Source organism: Camellia sinensis, chromosome 7 (genome assembly GCF_055761805.1).
Source record: "Camellia sinensis isolate YWXY chromosome 7, ASM5576180v1, whole genome shotgun sequence".
In the NCBI taxonomy this organism is placed as follows: domain Eukaryota; kingdom Viridiplantae; phylum Streptophyta; class Magnoliopsida; order Ericales; family Theaceae; genus Camellia; species Camellia sinensis.
Window position 1 is genome coordinate 180800428 of NC_138967.1, and position 19958 is coordinate 180820385.

General features: G+C 34.7%; 1 protein-coding gene and 1 pseudogene across 1 annotated transcript; one reads left to right on the plus strand and one right to left on the minus strand.

Annotated features, from left to right (window-relative positions):
- Positions 1 to 251: 251 nt before the first annotated feature.
- Positions 252 to 9116, minus strand: LOC145795482 (protein KINASE OF THE OUTER CHLOROPLAST MEMBRANE 1-like; annotated as a pseudogene).
- A 4007-nt stretch (positions 9117 to 13123) lies between these two features.
- On the plus strand, positions 13124 to 17359 carry LOC114312245 (G-type lectin S-receptor-like serine/threonine-protein kinase At4g27290). Its single transcript, XM_028258455.2, has 7 exons — positions 13124 to 14520; positions 15126 to 15278; positions 15415 to 15572; positions 15924 to 16134; positions 16341 to 16578; positions 16666 to 16816; positions 16895 to 17359. Exons 1-7 carry the CDS (start codon positions 13239 to 13241, stop codon positions 17201 to 17203), a joined length of 2502 nt encoding a protein of 833 aa, XP_028114256.2. The 5' UTR covers positions 13124 to 13238; the 3' UTR covers positions 17204 to 17359.
- The last annotated feature ends 2599 nt before the right edge of the window (positions 17360 to 19958 follow it).

Genomic DNA, 19958 nt, shown 5'->3' on the forward strand with positions numbered 1-19958 from the left:
CTTTTCGCGACCAAAACTTTTGGTCGGCAAAAGTGAGTTTCCACGACCAAGAGTTGTTTTGGTCGGCAATAGATGTATTTTTTGCGACCAAAACTCTTGGTCGGCAATTGTCATTTTTTGCGAAAAAAAATAATTTATTTGTTGCGACTAATAAATTGGTCGCCAAAGCAGGAAAACAATACACCTGTAATTCCTAATAATTCATTCAATCCATAATAAACCTATAATTTAAAACATCATTCAAATTAACTGAATCATTAACATTCGACACAATACATAATTCATTAACATTCGACACAATACAACTATTCTAAGTTTTCATTCACAAGTCACATCCATCTAGCATAACAAATTGAAACAATACATAATTCAGATTTACAGCATCAAGAAAATTGCTTAATCCACTAAGTTGCCTTGATAGCCAATCAAAAAGATCCTTGCGCCCTTCCGTGCCACGCTTCGCATCCATCAAAGCAGTAGTGATCTAAGGCACCTAATAAAGAAACAGAATTGGAAAAAAAATAATCAGAGAAGCATGATAGTGGCAGCAACACTGGATTGCAAACCCGTATCTTTGCAAAAATCAATTAAATCCTATAAACATGTACATCGTATTGAGACAACTAGGTGGCATAATAAAACTGTACCTGTTGCTGTACCAGCAAATTTCAGTACACAATGATTAATAAGCTAACAGCCATAACAAATATAGGCATAGTTAACTATCAAAGCTCCATTGATTCAGTTCACTTTTATATATGATTTTTTAATAAAGTTGGTAAAGTTTATTTTAATGAATAATACCACAGATTAATTAAAACATGAATGATTCTGATGTTCTTAGTTTTAGATTAAACTTTGGGTTGTAGATGAGCAGCTTGAGCAGACATTCGATTTCAGCCTCACGAACTGGCCCACACAATACGATTCTGCCATCTGGAGCTCTGAGTAAGTACCCTTCCAAAGGGTCTCCCCTCCTATAAACCCAACAGCAACACTTCCATCGCGATGGATCGAATGAAGAATACTCACCGGTGAGTGCTTCTTGTCTTCCTCCTTCAAACGTACCCAATCCCCTGCTGCCAAACCAAATGTGACCTGCTTCAATGTAGATCCATGAACTCTTATTGGGTCGTGGATCCCATGGACCCGAACTAAAACAAACCCATTTTGATCTGCGTCACGTTCTAAACCAACTATAGTCCCTTCTGGAACATCCATGTTTTCATGTTCGCATGAGTTAGATGGCTTCCTGGACCGTACCATGTCCCCCACTTGGAGTTGATCTTTTGAAAGAAACCACTGTGTGTATCCACTGCCACTTGATTTGTCTATTATTGTTCTACTAGTGAGACCTGTCCAGCCTCCATCCTGAAGAACTGCATTCTGAGAGCTGCAAATTTGCAAGCAATTTTAAATGAAGGACAAGGACTGAACAAATAATTAGCAATTTTCCTTGAAATAAATTACCACGCATCAGAAGCTTAATGCAGCGTACAGAACACGTCTTCATATTCGTGGGGAAAAAAAAAAGATGCATGATAAGATTTAATTCAAATTTGACTGTTTGAATGCAGTCATGCGCAACTTCTACAGACAATATCATGATCTTGATACAGCAATTGCAGAAACAAATTTTAAATCTACAGTAATTCTGAAATGTCTGCTAGATTTTCAATCCCAGTGTACCCTTTTGTTTGGTAGTGCAATAAATAGATTAAACCCAAGCATATGGCATTAAGTACTCAAATTATGTACTTTTTTGGCTGGAAAATGTTTCTTTCTAAAGCCCTATTTCTCTACAGCTCTATTTTTATTTTATTTTTTCAATAAAAAATATGGAAGACACAAGAACTATATTCTATTTTTTCTCAAATGAAGGACACCTCAAGCAAGTGAGAAATAATTGCTCAACGACCAAACAATCTTGAAATAGCAACTTTATCAAATGCCAATTAGTGAGCTACTGTGAGAGCACATCTGGATGTGCCATCCCTTCAATCTTGGTTTTCCGAAGAACTTAAGTCACATTGCCATTCTCTAAAATTGAGCATCGAAGGAAGATGGGGCCATAACAATAATAGATAGCAGAAATGAAATCCACAACATACAACAAAATTCTTACACTAGACAAACAAGAAGAAAGAAACAGATATTATAATCAAGATCTCCATACTAGCGGCCTATGAAATGTTTCAAATGCAATAAAAGAAATTATTAGGATAAGTTTCTATTCATGTTGAAGAAAAATGGAGGATATTATTCACATGGAATGTTTAAATATGCCTTATATTATAAGGTTCAACTTTTGTGTAACATTGTTATGATGGTTATTCAAATTAGGATATGAAATCTGAATAATTGTTAACCATTAGGTACATAACAATTTATTTATCGAACATTTTTTGACAGAAATAGATACCTTAACTAAATGCACGCAATAAAAACACAAAACATAAACAAAGTAATATATATATGCGTGCACGTGTGTAGAATCTATGAAACTAAAAGATATCGTTTAGTTACCACTCCCATGCTCTAAATCTCACTCTTATTTCATACTCACGTAACTATGACATTCAATCATCCTCTCACTCAGCCATTGAGTCTAGACAACGACCATAGCAGAACATTATATTGGTCCATTTTGTGCAAGCCTATCTCATTTCAGATTTAGAATAATATTTCAATTGATAATAATTATTTTTATAAGTTTCAAAATCACTTAATGAGAGAAAACATAAACACGTCATTTTTTAATGATCAGTCTCTAAACACAACTTTACAAACCTCCCAACTCACTCTTAAAAAAGAACTCCCACCTTCATATAGTACTTCCAATTTCCAAACACTAGTATTCTAATGTCATCAATAATTATTTTAAATACTATTCTCATATCAATTTTACATCACACAATGACAAATGGAAAGGATACGAACAATCCATAGGATTAAGTACTGACCAAAAAATCCATGTAATATGAAATTGTAAGCACTATGGATTTATAGATGACAGTGTAGGGAGATAAATACGTATAAACTAACAACTCTGTCTTTATCCTCGGATTAAGACATTTCATGTGCTTACAGTACCCAGGTTCAAAACATAAAGCTGGAACCTTCAAGTCTTCAATTTTAGATTCCATTTGCTAAATAAAAATATAAAAATGATTTATCTTGTAAGAGTCTTTAAGAGATTTGTTTGACTTGAAAGTTTTCAATTGTCTAATCATTTTCACTGTGAGACACACTATTCAGGTTGCGTTCAAGTCTCTCCATGGCCTTCTACCAATCTTTTTGACAACTTCAACTAATCAAATCACTTGGAGCATTGATTAGTCTAGATACAACATGAGAAATCATATTAGCTAAACTCCTCTTATTTCATCTTTAAAATCACCCATTTCTAATTTCCCATTATAGCACCACTTGTACTGCCATTCATGTATGTTGAAATCCTGATTCAGGTCTTGACTGGTTAACATGTCTGTCTCTAACTTATTCAATGTCAAATGTAGGGCTGTACAAAAACTCAAATCACTTGCCCAGCCCGACCAATCCGATCCGAAAATTAACGGAACGGTCGGCTCAATGGCATGGAATGGTCGGCTGCAGGTAGGAATACAAAATTTCGGTTTTTTGGGCGGGTATCGGATTGATACACACCCCAACCAACCGACTGATGATTATTACAAGAATATGTGGCATTGTTTTATTGGCCATCCAGATTACACATAATCTCTAAGAGATCCTCACCTGACAACCTTCTCTCTCTCTCTCTCTCTCTCTCTCTCTCTCTCTTATGTGTTCACATTCTCTCTCCATCACCCTTGAAACCCCCTCCCCCACAAAACACTCCCCCACTCCGATCTTTCCGATTACTATACCTCATCCATGGGGTCAATGATGAAGGGTGATTCCTAGTGATTGATGTCAAACTAGAAACCACTTGCAAAACTGATGAAGGCATATTGAAGTCACTGAATAACTGAGTCGATGACCCATTTTGATTACTGGAGAGTTTTCCCCTTTAATCTAATTTTGTTGTTCTATGGAAACCACCTTCCCTTTTTCTTTTCATTTTTTGTTCTGAGATGTTCTTCCCATGAATTTTATTTTATTTTATTTTTTTTTTTTTTTGGGGGGGGGGGGGTGGGGTTTTAGATTTTGGTTTTTTATTCTTGCGTTTGTGATTTTTTGTGACAGTGCAGTCTGCCCAAATCTGACCACAATGAATTTTAGAACGGTTGATTTCGAACACCACATCGGTCAAAATTGCATGATTACATTTTTAACCCGTCATAATCGGGTTGGGTCGGTTGACAAGAAAATCAATATGATCCGACCCTTGAACAACCCTAGTTAAATGTACTGTTGTATTGGAAATTTCCATAGACAAAAAGTAGGTTTGGTTGAATATCACATTAGTTTTAGAGTACGTGTTTTTAATCGGGAAAAAAAATACACCTAATTCACTTACTTTCAATCTTTAACAAGTTTTAGAACTTATTGTGTGAAAAACGGGAATTGTTACTGTAATGAACCCTAAATTATTAACAGATTCTTATTCTGGTAAGGTACATGGTTTTTTTTTTATTATTATAATTTTTATGGAAATTATTGCTCCCAAGGCTTTCCATGTAAATCGGTGACTTCTCTAGTATGGTTGCCTTTTGGATTGATTCATAGATATTGACTAGCATATTTGATCGAATTATTAAATCTTTAATTGGCTAGTAGTACCTAGGGTCTTGCCTATTCAGGCCCCTTCAGGTGCAAATTTAGTTGATCTCCAGTCTTCCACTCAACATTTTGTATTACTTTTTTTTTTTTTTGGGGGGGGGGGGGGGGGAAGTACTCAACTTTCTGTATTACAATGCATAACTAGTTCTAAACCTCTTTAATAAACCTTTTCTTTGGACTTGGAAAGTATTGATTACCACACTCAAAAGCATTTTCATTCCACTCATCCTAGTTTAGGTTTATAGATAACTTCTTCTTATAATTGCCTGCCTTGTGAACAATTGACCACCAACAACAAACGTGTTCACCATCCTAATTTCTATTTTGAATTTACTAAAGTTATATCATACATCTTGTTAAGTCCAACTTAACTCATAACCACCAGACTGAGTATTATCTTTTCATACTTTTCACTTCAGATAAAAACCCTACCATAGTTTCATGAATACAAACTAATCAACAAACAACAGATAATTGGGTTGTTCTCTTTTATATCCACAATAAGTTCATCCATAACCATATAAATATGAAAACTCACTCCTCTTCTTTTCAATAAACCCTCCACATCATACCTGTAGGACCTCATCATTTGCTTTTTCTTGAGTCAATATATATCATATATCCATAGAATAACTCATCCAATAATCAACTGTTGAGGTTTTATTTTCTTTCATATTCAGTAAACAAAAAAGATACCTTTTAAAAGCAAGTAGGATGTCTGCCATCACAGGACGACTTCGGAGGTCATACTCAAAACACCCAATTATGACATTCTCAACAGCAGGAGGAAGGCCACTGGGAATTTGTGGTTTCTCTTGTTTTTTAACAACTAAGTTATATAATTCATCCACAGACTTTCCACGCCAAGGCTGAATTCCAGTGAACATCTCCACAATGCTGCAACCAAACCCCCACGAATCAGTTTCAAAGGATATTGGACCTCTTACTTCTGGTTCCATTGCTCTGGAGCCATGTAGTTTGGGGTTCCAAGTCTTCGAGCCATATCTGAACTTAGCAATGGAATTCCGAGCAACACATAAGGAATCCCTAAATCTCCAAGAACTGCCCCCTCATTTTCATTCAAAAGGAAATTAAAAGGTTTGAGGTTAAGAACTAAAATCTCTTTTGAATGCAGTTCCATAATTCCCTGAGCCAAATCCATCCCATACCTGTTAAAAACACCATGAAAGCATATTAGGCACTTCACCATATTAGGCACTAAGGGTGAAAACCATAAAAGCATATGTTCATGTCCGCATGAAGTAAACATCACCTCAAAATATTATGCAATGAGAGTTTTCCCCCTTTAAGGCTACCCATTTTGTCACCAACTGATCCCTCATAGAATTTCATGACAATACATATCTGGAAGGAGAAACAACGTTTAGCAAAAAGGGTGGAAATATATCAAAATTATAAACAAATTCAGATAAAAGACTTACCTTTCCACTAATAATCGAAATGCCATGCAACCAACAAACACCCTTTAAGCCTTGACATTTAGAAAACAAATCATTGAACTTATCTAATACAACCTTAACATTATCTTCCTTAATTGGATGCAACATCTTGATAGCCACTTCATGATACTCGTCATCTTCAGTTGCTTGATGATGAGTTGCTAGCCATAGATCACCAAAAGGACCCCTCCCAATTCTGTGTCTCAGTTTTATTGTTGCAGGGTCAATCCATGGACTAATCTGGTTTGGTGATGCTTCAACAGTCCTTATTTGACCAACATCACCTTCAATAAGCTCAAAATCAAAGGAAGCCATCTGTCGTTTGCCAATAACTTTTCCAGCCATTCTTCCTCCTGAGATAATAGTAACCATGAGTAAGCATTCCATACCCACAAAATACCATGTATAAAAAATTAAGTTAAAATAAAAACGCTTGTTTCAAATGATTGAGGATTAAAATAGTAACCTGTTGCAAATAATGAAGTTCTTCCTTCTCTGTTTGGATGAATTTTATTTTATTTTATTTTATTTTGATAAGTAAAGAGTATATGTACATTTTCCTTGTTGGGAACCAACAAAGCTTCTACCACATCAGCTGCAACATATCTAACCATGACAAGAAAAAGCAGTTACATGATTCTGTTGACAGCATCATGAGTACTGCATGGCATCAGAAGGCACCAAAAAGACATGACCAGAGTCCTTTTCCTTCCAAAAATGGTTTGCCTAATGTTGTCCCTATACATCATGGAGAATTACTAATTTTCTTTTTCTTTTTTCAATATTTTGAAGAAAATCAAGACATTATATTTTATTAGGGAAGAGGGATGAAAAGGTCAGACCCCTGACAAGTCAATGGATTGGGGTGTTCTGCTTGTCGACGTACTAGTTGCCCTGCCACAGGGGGTTCTATCACTGAGGATTTCTTGTAAATTCAATCGAGAAAGCTTCCTACTATTTATCACTACTTAATTAACTATGCAATCTAGCATTGAACAAGAAGTTTAGGTGATCAATTCCATTGTGTGTTTGATCACCAATAGAATGAAATTTTACAAGAGCTTTATGCTGCCAATTGGGCGACTAATCACTACTCTCCTGGACAAATTCCAGATAAGATCAGCCAATGATGCCCAATTCAAAGATGAATATTTAACTTAGTGAACATTTTATGATGAGGCTCATCCTAAAAAGTTTAAATGTTTATTAATTTGGCAAAAAAAATGGAACAAGTAGAATTATATTCCTAACCTAAGCTTGGAAGGACTACTATCTCCCACCTATCATTAACCTTTTCAGCAATCCTGATGAAATTGTTGAATTTGAATAGTATTTTGATTAAAATTATGAGAAGTAAAATGAATCAATAAATATTGAAATGAAAACCCTGGGAGGGCATCTAGTCTGGCTTTGGAGGCAGATTGAAGGTAGAGATTAACATAGTCAAGAAAAGACTTTACTAGAATACGTTGCCCATTAAGCTCAACCTTCACAGTCTTTCCAAGGCATCCCGCCAAGTCAATCACCCGCTTTTTCATCAGGGCAACAACATCATCTTCAAGATGAGTCATATTGAATTTTGATAAGTCAGGCTTAAATGTAACTTTTGTCCAGTTTTCGCTCTCCTTGCATTTTGTTATGACGGGCTCAGATTTCTTTCCCATATTGTTGGAGAAAACCTTCATAGGAGTGGAAGGAACTTGCCAGTTAGCAAAGCACATGAATCATAATAAGGCTTTGTAAGGAAAACTATATGTACAAACAACAGAATATGCTACCAACTTTTTTTTATAAAAAAGATTCAAATTAGAATTTACATATTAGCAGGCAAGCGAAACATGCATGGTATGACTTAAATTTGGAAGAAACCCCAATTGTCTTAGAAGGCTTTTACAGCCTTTACAAAGTTGGAAACCAGATAGCAAGTAATAAGTTCAATATTTGATGATGTTCTGCCTTTGCTATGCTTTGTCACTGGACCAAACAAAGCAATTGACGCATCTCTCAAAGGAACCCAACAGAATTCAACACAAATGAAGGTTATGTAATTACTCCTACTATATGGTTATGATGTAAACAAAAAACCTCAGTTTCAGACACATTAGAACAACATACCAATAACATTAGAACAACATACCAATAACAGAACCCTAACAGAAACCTAAATTCCACATGAAAAACTTCAAAATCAAAGATCCAAGTGCTCTGTAGTCAAAGCCCCTAGTTTATTTCTATTGAATTGGATCGGATAGGATAATCAATAACCTGAATTTTTAAAAAATAAAATAAAATAAAATAAAATTCAATATCTTCATTGACCCTAAAGTAAAGATATGCCTGCATTGTATAGATAAACATCCAAACATCAATAATTGCAAAGCAACCCTCAAAGTATCAGGAAAAGCATTACCTCAATTCCACTCTGTAATCGATTTACTTGACTGATTATTGACAATAATCAGTCTTTACCATTACCTCAATTCCACCAACAAATATCGATTTACTTGAAGCATAGAGAAGCATAGAGAGAAAGAGAGAGAGAGGGAGAGAGGTACCGGAGAGCTCCCATGGGGGTTCGAAGCAGAGAGAGAAAGAGAAGACAGCGGCGTCAATGTAGAATTTGAGGAAGCTGATGATGATGACGGTGGCTGTGGTGGTGGAAACCCTAGCCTTCGGTGACCCAATCGAAGCACAGTGTCGCGATTCACAATCGGAAACCCTACCTTGCGAGTGGGAGGATTGCGACTTGAAGACACTGAGAGAGAATGGGGGAGAGGCAGAAATGGAGGCCAGCGTCGGGAGCGAGCGCAAGAGGGAGGGTAGGAAAGAGGAACAGATAGGGAGAGAGAGACAGAGAGGGAATGGGAGGAGACGAGTTAAACCAAATTAGCCCAATCTGGGTTCGATTGATGCATCAACAGTGTGTGAAGTAGAAAATTACCCCAATCTGCAATTTTTTTTCTGAAATTCAATTCCCGCCCCACGATTCAAATTTCCCCCCAAACTTTTGGCGACCAAACTCTCAAATTAGTCGCAAAAATAGGTTCTTTCGCCGACAAATTTTTTTAGTCGCCAAATCTCAATCAACGGCGACTAAAATATTAGTCGCTAAAAGTACTAATTTGGCGACTAATTTTTTTTGGTTGCTGAAAATAAGTTTTTCGCGACCAAATTTTTGGTCGCCAGAAAATATGTGACATTCCGCGACCAAATTTGTAGTTGGTCGGCATAAGTATACCACTTTTTGCGACCAACATATTTTTTGGTCGCCAAAATATAACCTTCTGCGACCAATAAAATTTGGTCGCCAAAATTAATGATCATTCGCGACTAATTAATATTTGGTCGCCAAACGTCATTTTTTTGCGACCAAAATTTTTTTAGTCGGTAAAAGTGGTCGCAAAATGTGTAAATTCTTGTAGTGGTTGAATTCGGGTGTATGCGTCTATCATGAATTATATTTTAATGATTTAATTAATTAATGTTTTAGATTTTAGTAGTTATAAAAAAAATTATATTAATCCAATAATTGTAATCACCAAATTTTATTAATTTGTCTTTATTATTTTATCACATTTGATCAATTTATTATGTAAACAAGTTAAATATTAATTTTTGACTCATTATCTATTTCCAAATTATTTTGGTTTCAATATTTTTTTATTATTGGGATTAGATTTGTGGGAAAAGTTATTTGATTTGGATTAGATTTAGAAAGGATTTTTAGGTTATAAACATATGGAGACTCTTACTCCTTTGTTAAACTGTTCAGTTTCTTGGAAACATCCTAGGAGGGATTTCATTGGTAGGCCATTAAGTCATTAGTAGAACTTTGTTGTTTTTGTATGACCTTTGATCACTTGTTGATTTTTTTTTTTAATTGATTGTTGTTTTGTGTCAGTTCCTTAGAAACTTCCTGTGTGGGGTCGAAATTTGGGAGATTTAGGCCTATTTTAAAAAGTTGGTTAAAAGTGTTTATTGATTTTTTGATTTTTTTAGGTTATATTATGTATTTTTTGTTTTTTGCATATTTTTTTTAAAATAATTAAAAAGTTAGTTTTTAACTTACTTCTCAAAATAAGCTTCAAAAACTCTTTTTAATAAAATTTTAATGCATTAAGGATAAATATAAAAAAATTCTTTGAAAAGTCCAACATACACCGCTATTATCAAAATATTTTTAGTGACTAATTTAATATTTTAAAATTTTAAATAATATAACTTTTGATTTAGATATCGATTTTTAATAAAATTATTATTTTTAGAAATCACTCATCAAGATCTATTAAATAAGATTTAGACTGACTACAAAATTCTTAAAATATATATATATATATATCTTACAGTCGTAATTGACGTAAATTGTAAAATTTTATTCTGATTCACAGTAAAGTAAATTTTTTTTTACTGTGAATCAGAGTAAAATTTTACTGTTAGACGTTAGTTTCAACAGGAAAAAAATTAATTTTTTTTTAAACAAAATTTCATAACCAACATAGATCTTGACGAGAAAATTCTAAAATTAATAATTTTATTAAAAATCAATATATAGTCAAAAGTTATATCATTTTGAAGTTCTAAATATAAAAATAATTACTAAGGCTAAGATTGTCTATAAAAAAAAATGAAAACAAATTCGTTTATTCTCGATGAAAGAGGTGTTTCTTCTCCCGGGGCTTATAATGAGAGACTTTTGACCCAATATCTAATTTATATTTAGATTTGACTAGATTTGAATTTTTTTTACTTTATTACCATTGTAACTCTTTTGAGCACTTGTTCTTTCGATAATGAACCTTTCTTTTTCGTGTAGACGTAAGCAGCTTAGGCCAAACCATTTAAATCTTGGTATCTTTCTTAAATTTACAAGGTTATTTTGCTTTTTATTTGAAATCATCAACTATCTTGGTATGTTCGAGTTATTCAAAACTTTTCACGCAATTTGTTAAGTTTTTAAACTAAATTTAAATAACATATTCCTCAACTCGATTAGATTATATTAATTATAAAAAATTAAAGGGAAAATTATAAAAAAAAAAATCTCAGGATTTCGTGTGTTCTTCAATTTAAACCCAAGGGTTTCAATTTTACTAATTAAAACCCTAATGTTACTTTCGTGTCACAATTTGTCCCCGCCGTCCATTTCCGTTCATCTTACGAAAATTATGTATGCTGCTAAAGGAAGAAGATGAACGGAGATGGGTGGAGGGAGTAAATTGTGACACGAAAGTAACATCAGGATTTTAATTGTGAAAACTGAAACCTTAAGGTTTAAATTGAAAAATATGCAAAATCCTGTGTTTTTTTTTTTTTTTTGTAATTTTTACCCACGCTTTGACCGGTTCAATTAACACTTATTTCAGATTAAGTTAAAAACTAAACAAATTAAATTTAAAACACATTTTAAAATTGCATAGTCTAGATAACCTACTATTTAGTTCATTTTCTTCACAAAAAATATAAATTTTACTTCTCACAAAAAATATAACTTTAATTACACATAATTTTTAGGTATACATCATAATTTCGTCATTTATAATTTTTATTATAAAAATCATAACTTTTCTTACAATGTATAATTGAATTGAACATTGAAGCACTTCCTTGCGAAATACCATAAAATGGGTATTTGTAAAGTATGTCAAATCTTTCGTATTTTTTTTTATCAAATTTAAATTTGATGAAAAAGTACTCAAAATTATTTCTAATCTTTTCATTAAATATTTATCATCAAGTCAAGGGAGAGTTATTATTGTTTTTCATCAAATTAAGAACTCATTAAATCCTTCATCAAATTTGAATTTGATGAAAATTTTAAAAAGATAAAACATTAGAGATGTTTTTTTTAATCAACTTTGATGAAAAGAGAAATTTGGGATAAGAGATACATTTTTAAAAAGATTTTGATAAAAATTTGATGAAAGAGATCGAGTAATTTATATCAAATCAAATTTTTTATTCAAATTTAAAATCAAAATAAATAAAAAAATTAGTAAAAAGTTGAAAATGGTCTAATGGAGCTGGGAAGGTGTGATCTCTCTCCAACTCCTGATTCTCAATCTCTCCCAAATGACAAAACCAAATTCCAAGCCCTCATTCCACTTCAATACCCATCATTTATGCTACCAAAGCAGTTTTTTCATGAACATGTGCAACTTTACACTTCGTTTGTTTAGGAGGCAGGTGAAGGATTTGGAGGGATAGAATTAGTTAAAAGAAAAATGTAAGAAATTCTAAAAGATTTATCAAAATTTATATTAAATGTCTCACATGAGCCACATCATGTGAGACATTTAGGGTTGGTTTGGGGTGTCTTAAAAAAGTGCACTTTTTGTCTTTTTACGAAAAGATGTGCAGAAAAGTAGAGAGGTGATGTGATGGAAAAAAGATAAAAAGATGGATTATATAGGTTATGCCAAACCTAGCCTTAGTAAGAATTTTAATAAATCTTTAGGATCTTTAACATTATTCGTAGTTAAATTATGTTTGAATACTTTTATAGAAGGAAAATGGAAGTGTATGGAGGAATTACGAGGGGAGGAGTATAAGGGGTTATTTGGGGTGTCCTAAATAAGTATATTTTTTGTCTTTTTGAATTAAAAAATTGAGGAAAAAAATATAGATGTTTGGGTTAACTTTTTGACTTTTTATGGAAAAATGTGTAATAAAAAATTGTAAAAATTGGTTTGTAAGAGAAAATTAGAATTGGGAGTTGTGCAGCCGTAATTGTTGACTTTTGATGAATAATATTAACTTTTTAACCTTTTGAATAATTTTTTGACTTTTTAACTTATTCTAGACTTGTCAAACTTGACCTAACTAATTTAAGCACTTCTCCAAAATTGAGAACAAACAAAAGAAAAGTGAAGCGCTACTCATAATAATATATTAAAATATCTAATTAAATATATCTCCTTCTTAATTAATTATTGTAACATATGAGAATTTCATTCCTTTTTTCTCCTTTCCTTTCCCCTCACAACTGACTCTTTCCTTCCCTTCTCCTCCCCTCAAGCCAAGTCTTGAAAATCTTTCATGATGGATACCATCACCACTCTGCTACTGTCATCCTTTCTATGTTCCATCTTAGCATCCTCCACCGCAGTGAGCACGATAGCCACAACTCAATCCATTAAAGATGGTGACACAATAGTCTCCATTGGAGGAAGATTCGAGCTTGGGTTCTTCAGCCCTGGAAGTTCCATAAACCGATACCTTGGCATATGGTACAACAAGATATCTAATGATTCCAGGACTGCTGTATGGGTTGCCAACAGAGAAGTACCCATTGTGGATTCCTCTGGCGTTCTAAAGCTTACCCAAGAAGGCGTTCTCGTCCTCAGCCATAATGATAGCATCAAAATCTGGTCTTCCAATTCATTAAAATCCTCGAACAACCCAGTTGCAGAACTCTTGGATTCAGGAAATTTTGTTTTGAGAAATTCAGATGATCATAACCCAGAGAATTATTTATGGCAGAGTTTTGACGATCCAACAGACACGTTTTTACCGGGTATGAAGCTTGGAATCAACAACGTTACTGGACTAGACAGGTACCTGTGGTCGTGGAAGAGCAGTGACGATCCAGCTCGAGGAGTTTTTACGTACAGGATTGATCCTCATGGGTTTCCACAGTATTTTCTGAAGAAGAACTCTGTTCAGCAGTTTCGTTCTGGACCATGGAATGGTTTCTGGTTCAGTGGCATGCCTAGGATATCTTCAAACTCCATTTACAATTTCACTTTTGTGTTGAATGAGAAGGAGATTTATTTCACTTATGACCTTCTCGACAGCTTGGTTGTCTCGAGGATGGTGTTGAATCAAACTGGTGATCTGCAGTTCATGACGTGGAATTGGAGAGATGGGTCAACCAAGAGTTGGGCCCTAGAACTAACCACTGAAAAGACCAATTGTGATGCTTTTTCATTTTGTGGTGCTTATGGTCTCTGTACTGTGGGTAACTCACCAGAATGCCAGTGTTTGGATAGATTTGTACCAAAATCCCCAAATGATGGAGGCACAGAAGCAGATGGTTGCGTTCGGAGAACACCCTTGAATTGCAGTGCTAATGGAGATGGGTTTTTGAAGTACTCGGGGGTTAAATTGCCGGACACACAAAATTCATGGTTTAATTTGAGCATGACTCTTACGGAATGTGAGATGATGTGCTTGAAGGACTGCTCTTGTATGGCTTATGCGAATTTGGATATAAGTAGACGAAGTGGATGCTTGCTTTGGTTTGATGAACTTGTTGATATTAGAGAGTTCTCTCAAAATGGTCAAGATCTTTACATTAGAATGACTGCCTCTGAATTAGGTAACAATTCCCTTACCAAGCCACATGGAAATCTGGACCTGTAGGCTTAATTTCATTATCTTGCCAGTTCTTGATCTATCATATTAGTGATGTTCTAATTTTCTATACTGCATTGGACGCTATACAATGCAAAGTTAGTGTGACTTGGTTTGAAGAGAAACATCCACAAATATAACCTAACCACCTCGAATTCCTAGTTTTCTAACATTTAAATAAATTTAATTGAATTGCTTCAATATTAGGTCAAGCTAGCCACACTTTGGCAGCACATGTGGTCCAGGCAGAGCCCGATCAGGGCACAAGCTGGGGCAATTGCCCCTCTGAATTTTGAGAACTATTGTTTTCATATTTATTTAAACTTTTTTATTTTTCAAAAATGGAGCATGTGATCCAACTTGGTTAGCTCAACTGGCTACCCTTGTACATTTCTATTATCATTGCCAAGTGCAAAGATTGATAATTTCTACTCTATAACGAGGCCATTTGTTGTGTTATTCATTTCTTATCTATTAGTGGCCTGTTTCTTAGGTTGGTTGTTTCTTCCCCATTATTGGGCTCTAATTTTATCTTCCTAAATTAAAATATTTATTATTTTGATTGTCAAGGAAATGCTTTGTCCCCAGTGGAGAAGAATCCTTCCTCTTTTTGGAAGAGAGAAAAGAGGATCATAGTCATCTCAGTAGTCTCAACAGTAACACTTATATTTGGACTAGGCATTACGTTTTACATTTGGAAGAAGCAGCAGCCAAAAACAGAAGGTAACCCAAATTAATCATTGATGTTTCAGAATCTCATGTTTATGGGTGTGTTTGAGTGTATATGTGCCTTTTTTCAAATTGCAGTAAGTAAACACCTTCACTGAACAAGTTGTTTCATTTAAACCTGTCTCTGCAGGACGAGCAAGGCATCACCCTGGAAAAGGTTACTGCAAAAAAACCAAAAATGAAGATATAGAGGTACCATTATTTGACTTGGCCACAATCGCTAGTGCTACAGATAACTTTGCAATTAACAATAAGCTTGGAGAGGGTGGATTTGGACCTGTTTACAAGGTAACAAACAATATTGGTTACCAAGTTCTAGGCAGTCGGTTCTAAATTATTTCACTATGTTGCTAGAAACTTCCCAATGTCATGCAGAATTGATTACTCTGAAATTTTAGTCAGCACATGTGCATTTAACAAGAGTTGCATTATCCAAACTAGTTCTAATGAAAACCATCGAGAATGATATTCTGCATGGACTTTAATGGTGACTGTTGTACATGATTTTGCTGAGTAATGGCATTGAAAGAAACATTATATAGAAGAAGAAACACAAAAGTTTGATAAAGTAAAATGTACATGGCTTCTTTCAGTGGCAGCATACTGTACCTAACAAACAAAATGGTTTTTAATTTTCAGGGTATGCTGGAGGGGGGACAAGAAATAGCTGTGAAATTGCTTTCGAAATATTCCAAACAAGGTGTTGATGAATTCAAGAATGAAGTTATATTTATCGCCAAGCTTCAGCACCGGAATCTTGTAAAACTTCTAGGATATTGCAATCAAGGAGAAGAAAGGATGTTAATATATGAATACATGCCCAACAATACCTTGGATTCCTTTGTTTTCGGTATCGATATCTCAAAACCATCATATTCTGATTTAACCAGTATTCCAGCTAATTAATTACATTCTACTTCATACTGGATCAAGAACCTGTCCTAACAGACTTTCCCAATGAAAATTTATGTTTCTGTTTACTGGAATCATTTTGCATAAATACTCTAGAAGCTAACTACTAACAGCTTGGTTTAACTTGGGCCAAAAACTGGACAGATCAATCACGAAGGATGCTGCTGGATTGGCCTAAGCGCTTCCACATTATCAATGGAATTGCTAGGGGGCTTCTTTATCTTCATCAAGATTCTAGACTCAGAATTATCCATAGGGATCTAAAAGGTAGCAATATTTTACTAGATCATGAGATGAACCCAAAAATATCAGACTTTGGCTTAGCCAGAAGTTTTGGAGGAAACGATGCAGAAGCAAATACAAAAAAAGTTGTCGGAACATAGTAAGAATCTACTAACACGTTCAAAATTAATCATCCTCTTTCAACAATGCTCATAATCTAGTTTATTTGTTCATTGTTTTCCTGTAGTGGTTACATGTCTCCGGAATATGCAATTGAGGGGCTTTTCTCAGTAAAATCAGATGTATTTAGCTTTGGTGTTATGGTATTAGAAACAGTGAGTGGGAAGAGAAACAGGGGATTCTATCACCCAAATCATCACCTCAACCTTCTTGGGCATGTAAGCAAGCATAGAATTGGATTTTTTTTTTTTTTCTTTCTTTTAAACGACTGATTAAAGGTGTTTCCAATTGTTCAGGCCTGGATACTTTATAAGGAAGGCAAGGCAACAGAATTGATTGATGCAGCAATAGAAAACTCATGCAATTTACACGAAGTGTTGTGTTCAATTCATTTGGGTTTATTGTGTGTGCAACATCGGCCAGAGGATAGGCCTAACATGTCGACAGTGGTTCTGATGTTGGGCGGAGAGGGTGCTCTGACTCATCAACCTAAATCACCTGGTTTTTTCACTGAAAGGAATCTGCTTGAAGAAGAGTTGTCACGAAGCAAGAATGAACCATGTTCAGCCAACATGGTCACTCTAACACAGTTAGAGCCCCGATAGACTTGTCTCACATTGTCTATCTAAGCCACCCAAGCTTAGTTATTATATTTAAATATTGTCAATTGGTTTTGAGTTGCATAATTTAACATGTCTTAATTTTTACGGTCCAGACATTTGAGTTCAGCTAATGAAAGTTTTGTTGATGTTGTTTTCGAATGGGTTTGGTCATTTAGTTTTGTTTTTGTTCGAGTTATATGATGTGTGATCCTTCTAAACTATGAACTTTATACTAGAAGCTCTCCTTATCAAGTTTTTGCCCACAAGTTGCAACCAGCTTCAGAAATCTTTATATTTGGTTGATTTTTTAAATTTTGTTCACTGAAAACTAGTTTGATGAAAAAAAAAAGATTATTTTTATAGAGTAGTTCCATTTTTATATGGTTTATCTTTTTAGGGTGGAAATAATTTTTGAAAATATCAAGATATGTTTTTGGTGTTTATTTTGTCAAATTACTTTGCAATTTAAAAAAAAAAATGAATAAATTAGAAAACAATTCTAAAAAAGGCTCTCGGTTGATAAATCCAATCCTATATTTTCTTTGTTTGGAGGTCCAAGTGTTGAAACATATTGTCCATAAGGACAAGTTAGGGTTATTCTATTTCCACACACTAATTCCTCTCAGTACACACACTTAATGAACTCCTTCTTAATACACACATTATAAAAATATAAATTCTTAGTACACATCCCTATATTCTAATATTACCATCATTTTCAATTTTAAAACCCTAAGACTATGTTTGGTTTCAATGTTTGAATCAATTTTTTTGAAATTTTTTTTGAGAAAATTATAAATTAATTTGACAAAAATAAATACCAAAAAAATATTTAAAAATATTTTAATTTTTTTGTCCCTAAAAAGATAAAACCATATTGAAATGAGAAGTTTTTATTTATTTATTTTTAAAAACATATTTTAAAACTAGATTAAACATAGCCTTTTCTTTCTCTTTTTAGATCACTGGTTCTTCTCAATGGAACACAGAGCATTGTCTGGTCATCTAACCTGTTAAGAGTCGAAGAAAGTCCAGTGTCACAGCTCTTAGATTCTGGAAATCTTGTTCTATTTAGCAAGACAGAAACAAATTCTGATAGTTTCCTACGGCAGAGCTTTGATTTCCCATGCAATACGCGGATACCTGACCTGGAGATGGGAGAGAACAACAGAACAAGTCTAGATCAGTACTTGACATCATGGAAAAGCGTTGACGATCCATCTCCGGGAGAGTTTACTTACAGAGTTGATAATCATGGGTTGCCTCAACTAGTAGTTAGAATGGGATCAATAAAAAAGTACCGGTCTGGGGTAAAACTCACATTCATTAATCTTCCCTTGTACAACAATCCGGCATTTAAAACAATGTTGGAGTTCAACAACAATAGATTGATATACATATCTATGTGTTAATGTAAAATGTAAATTGTAAAATGTAAACTACCACCCACCTACCATCTCCACTACCACCCACTCCACCTACCACCTCCACTACCACCTTCACCTACTCCCAAATCCTCTCCTATATAAATCCTTGTAATATCAACACAACAATATCAATCAATAATACATATATTTTAACATGGTATCAGAGCAAGGTTAAGAACTTGTTCATTCTGCTTCACCGGCGGGCGGCAGTCTCGCCTTGGCCGCCCGCCGGACTCCGCTGTAACTTCATCTTTCACTAGCCTCTTCATCTAAAGTCATAGTCTGCAACTGTTACAGCCATGATAAATGGTACGGTCATGGGTCCGTCCTCCTCGGCGACTCCACCTCCATGGTCATCGGTCTTCCTCCTCTGTTGATCTGCACATCCTCAGTCGCCACCATCGCTCCAACATGAGAAAATGGGTTGTGGGAACTCGTTTTTCACCCTTATCACAACCTTCTCAGTAGCTCTAATCACCTACAACGCAATCTCCTCAGCCAATGCTCCTCTCTGCAACAGCTTCCCGAGTTTCACGCACTTCTTTGCAGCGAACTCCTTCAACACATCTTCGAAGCTGATGAGCCGATAAACTTGTCCGATAAGCAATGTATCATCGGGGCGGAGAAGCTTGAGCTGCTTCACCGGCGTTCGATTTTCGGACTTGGAAGTCAGGTTACGACGAGTGTGACGTAGTGACCGGGGTTCGCCGACATGACCTCGTTAGCACTCACCGACCAGTAAAACCTCTCGATTTTGTTGCCTGGATGTTCAGTCTCATCTCTTTCTGAACTTGATCTCTCTCCGACTGATTCTTCACCCATACATAACACACACACACATGACAGTTCTCTCTCTCTTTCCCGTGGTCTCCCACATGCCCTTTATGATGCCAACATTTTTTTTTATTTATTTAATCAACCCACTCCCTCTCTCTCTGGTCCCTTTGTTTTCTCTCCACCACCGCTCATGCTTTTCTCATTAATATATTATTATTATTATTATTATTTAAAAAAAAAAAAAAAAAAAACCATCCACCGCCCAAACTTTCTTTTTTTATTATCACTTTCTTTTTTTTCTAATCACGCTCTCTTGATTCGTCCTGTTCCCCACTCCCACATTTATTATTTTTATTCATTATTATCTCTTCATCATCCCCATGCTCATCCAAAAAAAAAAAAAAAAAAAAAAAACATTCCAAATACCATTGCTGTTTTTCACAAATCCGTGTGCTAAAGATTTGCACTCCAACACCAAACCATATTTTATTCATCTCAGGGATCACCCCCGATCACAATTTTACACACAAAAAAAAAAAAAAAAAAAAAACAAC

Bases quoted from the DNA above. Each gene is read 5' to 3' on its own strand.
- LOC114312245 (XM_028258455.2), top strand. From the start codon at position 13,239: ATGATGGATACCATCACCACTCTGCTACTGTCATCCTTTCTATGTTCC. The intron at 15,279-15,414 runs GTAACCCAAATT...CTGTCTCTGCAG, and splicing joins GCAGCAGCCAAAAACAGAAG to GACGAGCAAGGCATCACCCT. The intron at 16,579-16,665 runs GTAAGAATCTAC...GTTTTCCTGTAG, and splicing joins AAAAAAGTTGTCGGAACATA to TGGTTACATGTCTCCGGAAT.